At 41.0% G+C, this 5,000-nt stretch overlaps 1 protein-coding gene across 1 annotated transcript in view; it reads left to right on the top strand.

The window, feature by feature from the left end:
* Nucleotides 1-5,000, top strand: part of LOC138043965 (Fanconi anemia group I protein-like) — a 69,627-nt gene that overhangs the window by 62,529 nt on the left and 2,098 nt on the right. The window contains exons 45-48 of the mRNA XM_068890501.1: nt 148-192; nt 1,812-1,868; nt 2,065-2,223; nt 4,129-4,224. Coding sequence (XP_068746602.1) covers nt 148-192; nt 1,812-1,868; nt 2,065-2,223; nt 4,129-4,224 — 357 coding nt within the window. The remainder of the gene's footprint in view (nt 1-147; nt 193-1,811; nt 1,869-2,064; nt 2,224-4,128; nt 4,225-5,000) is intronic.

Here is a 5,000-nt window from a genome sequence, read left to right as displayed (position 1 = left end):
ACCCCGTCCTCTTGATCGTCTGGCACTAGAGAAAACTCTTCAAGTGTAATCTTTGAGAGGGAAAGGATTAATTGATGTAATGTGGAACAATTTCATTCCCATTTGAAAAACTGATTCAGCTGACCGAGGGATTTTTTTTTCTTCCAGGTGCTGACAAAAGCTTTTCTTACCTTCGGCGCCCTAGCAAAATATGTAAGTTGAAATGTTCCCAAAGCTTATTTTTCCGCAAACCGATCGATCCATTTAAATGTTTTTTACAAAATCATGCATGCCTATCGTTGGCTAAGTTCTAGGATACTGTTTGTTTTGACCGTGTTGATCTTACACAAAAATGAAGTGTTGAGGCAGTGCGGCCAAGTGATTAGGGCGCTTGCCTTGAGATCCGGGGATCCCGCGTTCAAGACACTGGCCGGCCACTGGTTGAATTTGTCCCTAGTGGTCCCTGGTTCAACTTCTCAGCTGCGCTAGTAAATAGCTAACTAGCTTGCCTCTGGCCAGTTGGGATTCTTAACAGTTGTTGTTTGATGTTATGTTTTGTCGTGATAGTGTTCATTAACCCTGAAAAGCCCCTATATGGAGTGGTCATTTAAGTATGTATGTAAGGCGCGTTACACTGTCCTTACCGCATATATATCAACTGGCAGGTGATCCTCGTTCAAAGCAGGAAATTTTACAAGCCTTATGTAGGACTTAATTCAGTGCCATTTTAACCATTTCGCGTTGCTTCAACTCAAAAATCGCCAAGTCGTTCAATTATTCGATAGTACTCTTAGGTCGTGTTCTATTGGTTGGTTGGTTGGGATTTTTAGTGTTCTATTCGGAAAAACCGTTTTCCGTTGGTTCGGTTGATCAACTTTTTCAACCGGCATCAAAGTGGGTCGAAACGGTTGAAAAAGCATTGGCAGCGACCGCTGTCGTTTATGCGGGCCATTAGGGAGCTTACGAAACGAGGACGACGACAGCTACGAGGACTTTATTTAAAAATACAAGTTCGCGTTATTCATAACACTACGAAACTATTTCATGTCGTTTTGCGTTAAAAATGTGTAGTAACTGTCGAGGAATTAAACTGGTATGAATTGGTTGGAAGCGTAGAGAGAGAACTGAAAATTCATCCTCATGTGCTAACGTCCTCCACAGAACCTTGAATTTGGTCATTTGACGGCGTCATTTAGGAGATGACGGCAAAGAAATGTACTAAAATGTAAAACGCACGTGCAGAGCGTGCAGAGCCATTGTTTTTGCTCACTAAACCTATTGCTTTGTAGCGTCGTCGTTGCCGTCGGCGTCGTAGTTTCGTAAGCTCCCTATTTAAAGTCGGCGGCGGGCTCCTGCCCTGTTGCTTTCCTTCAATTTGTCAACGCTGAGAAGTCTGGTAATAACTATTCCCTGGAGTTGTCGCGTTTTAACCGTTTGGAAAAGTGTTCTATTGGGAAACCTCAACCCCTTCATCCTAAAGCGGTTGCGGCTGAAACGGTTGATCCCATCAGAACACTGCCTTAGTTTCCATATGGTTGAAAACAAATCTTTTTAAAGGTAGATTGTTCATTGCTGATAAATACGATGTTTTGGCCAGATCTAAAATCTTGGAGAAAACTCTTTGGGAAAATGTGACACCTCCATGAAATGATCATTCCCTAATTTGTCTGTGTGATAAAAGATTTCCCCCTCCCCTATTCCAACATTGGGGGAATGGGGGAGAGGGGGGGGGGCAGGACCAATATACTTTGTGAGTGCATGTCAAATTATTTTTAAGCTGGAAATCCAAGCGTTTTGTCTGAGATTGTAGTTTTGGTCGTTTCTTATTGCAGTATCTGACTCTGTACTCTCAGAGAATTGGACACTTACCGGCAAAGTTTGAGAAGTTGGTGAGCAAAGCGAACCATTGTTTGTTTCACGCATTGTCTTAAGCCAGAAAGATAAAAAAACCCATCATTGACTTTATTTTGGAATTTAGTCGTTAAAACTGTCAATTTTACAAATACAATCCTTTCTTAAACATGAATAACTACAAATGAAATGAGCAGACCTTAGCACCTACTAGAACTACTTTGCACTTCGCAGGTTAAAATGACAGGAACACATCTCTCGCAGCAGGTGTATGGGCTTCTTACATATATACAGAGTGCTCAAGCTCAGACTCTTCTGGAGCAGTGCTCCATGGCGAAGAATAAAACCAAGGATAAGAAAAAGCTAGTCAAAGGACAAAACCTGCCTGGAAAGGTGAACTTGTTTGGATTTCTACTCTTTTATTGATATGCAACTGGTTATAAGATGTGATGTCTGTTCAGGCCACGTGGCCCATCACACCGAAGTGTATCATAGTTTCCAAAGCATTAAGCGACCTGGGGTATTTCTACTCTTTCCTGGATGTTTGTCCGTCGCAAGTTTACTGCCCAGCAACGAATTGACCCCTTACCCCTTTATGCTCCTCTGAGCCCGGTTGTTCAAAAGCCGATAACGCTAATCCCAGATTAAAAATTAACCAAGCATAGGAGTTTATTTCTCTGCTCCCAAATACTGTTTAACGGTGATATTCGGCAAAACTTTACATGAGAAGAAGTCAATCTTGAAAAACAGAAATAAGCATAAGAAACTTGCACTAAAAAGTTGAAAACATGAAACAAAAGTTTAGGCTAATCCTGGATTAAATGAATCGGCTTCGAACAACCGGGCCTTGGCTGAATAGAGGCCATGTAAAATAGTGTCTTGCCAAAGGAACACCAGGCCACTCAACTAAGAGTCAAGCACAGCAGCTCTTTGGCTGCCGTGCGGTACCATAATTGTGAGATTTAGCATCGCGTTTAGGTGAAATGGCAATCGAGCATGATAATTCTCTTGATCACACTACCGCGAGGTGGTTTAAAACCTGTTGAACCAAGATCGCGGCCGAATTAGCTTGTCGCGACTGGGGCCTCACTCTGAAGCATGAAAAAAAAAATGAAGGGTGAGAATACCCAAGAACTGGAAAAATTCAAAAGGAAGGAATTCATCTGTAAAGAAATCTCTAACTTTCCATTTGGACTGGAAGGGCTTTTGGGAAATGAGATAATATATTGAACTACATGTAGCATTTAAGGTGGCTGAAGCCAGTTTCAACGTTTCCAAGTGACGCTCTTATTAGAAGGAACGGCACCACAACGTTGGTACCAAATGCAACACGAATTATTGCTGAATAAGATACAGTCGTTATTGTGACATAATATGTCACCGTGGCAACGGGAAAGCCATGTAAAAACACCCTTTATTTTGTTTTTAGTTGCTTATATCTCAAAAACGAACTCGGTGACCCCCATTTTTTATTTCTGAAAAGCAATCAGAAGGACATGATAAAACGTTCTGCAAAGTTGAAAAAAATTCTGTCAAGTGGATTCAGAGCCACCTTAAGTTTGTGATTTTTTTAAGGTGGCTCTGAATCCACTCGACAGAATTGTTTTAAACTTTGCCGAAAGTTTCATCGTGGCCTTCTAATCACTTTTCAGCAATAAAAAAGGGGGGTCACCGAGTTCGTTTTTGAGATATAACCAACTAAATCCAAAATATAGGGTGTTTTTGCTGTGCTTTTCTGTTGCCAAGGTAAGTTATAACATCACAATAATGATCAAATCTTTTTGGAAATTAATCAGCGTTTCATATGGTACCACAACATTGCTTTTGCGTGATACAGTGCTGTAGCGTCATTCGATCTAAAGAGAGTGTCTTCTAAGTGTTTAAACCCTTTCGAGTCTCCTTAAAGATAGTTGCAAATCAGCATATTCTTAGTTGCTGCACAAAGGAATTGATCAGTGATGTGAAGGATATAAATTGTGGTCATTTATATGCCAAGTTCGCAGAACACAATACGCTTAGCATACCTATCTTTGTGCGTAATAGTGTCAATAAATCTTAATACACTGTTCAGTCATTTATTAAGTGGTAGAAGAAATCCACGTGACAAATGAGTAAGATGAAACCTGAAAAATAATTAGAGGTAGTACCACTGTGATAATTTCTACTCTCTTAGCATTATCCTGCATAAGGATAGACGTCAGTTATTCAAATATCGAGAGTGACTAACTAGCAAAATCACTTGGAGTACTTCTCCATCTTGCCGCTTTTTATCCTAAGGTGCATTTTGTTTACATTCAGTCGAAGGTCATGAAAGAAGTGAGGTCGATTCCAAATCTGATTTATGCCATTGAACAGTATGAGCGCTACCTCATTCAGCTGTCTAAGAAGTCCAAGGTGAGCCGAGTTTTACCGTTACAAAAGTCAACTGCACCGCAGTTTCGCACGAGCTTTTTTCGTTTATTTCGGTTATATGCTAACGTCACCCACCACGCGAAATGACGCGAGCGTATAAACTAAGGCAGACGCTGAGCACACCTGGACTGACTTCGAAAGTGCCACCTCCAAGGCGCATGGATCGAGTCCAAAGTGTCACGTTTCCAATTAGGGCTATGAGGAAGCGTTAAGGGCCAGCACCCACACACATACTGCCAAATTATCCACTTGTCGCTAATCCAGCAATGAGATTTGAGAACCAAGATTAAATAAGATCGACATAACGTAGCTGAACTCACAATGTGTGCGTAACTAACCGAAACAACAACTGAAACCATCAATGAAATGATATATGAAATGAATCATATTTGAATGTTAAACTTACGTTGTAACTCCTTCGTCTGTTTTGAGCCAAACTCCATTGAAAACCTAACAGATACTAAGTTAATCTCTGCAAAAGTCCAAGACTCTTAAAAATTCGCTCTGACAACGGGCTAACGCTCCAAACGTCACCTTTCGACTTTCTTTACAGTGGAGAATTTACCATATCAACTCAGTTGATAAACCCATTTCTGTTTCACTTCCCCGCCGACGCAGTACCACGGTTTCTTTAGAAACTAAACCCCTTTATCCATCTTATAAATTCCTTAACTCGTGTATCCGCGCGCATGACCAAAAACAAAATGCGCCGCCATGCGTGCTAAACATTTCATGCGAACATCTTTTGTTGTGCCTTC

This window comes from Montipora capricornis, chromosome 3, assembly GCF_036669925.1.
Source record: "Montipora capricornis isolate CH-2021 chromosome 3, ASM3666992v2, whole genome shotgun sequence".
Classification (NCBI taxonomy): domain Eukaryota; kingdom Metazoa; phylum Cnidaria; class Anthozoa; order Scleractinia; family Acroporidae; genus Montipora; species Montipora capricornis.
The sequence above is the reverse complement of the archived record's forward strand: the minus strand, read 5'-3'. Positions and strand labels throughout refer to the sequence as shown.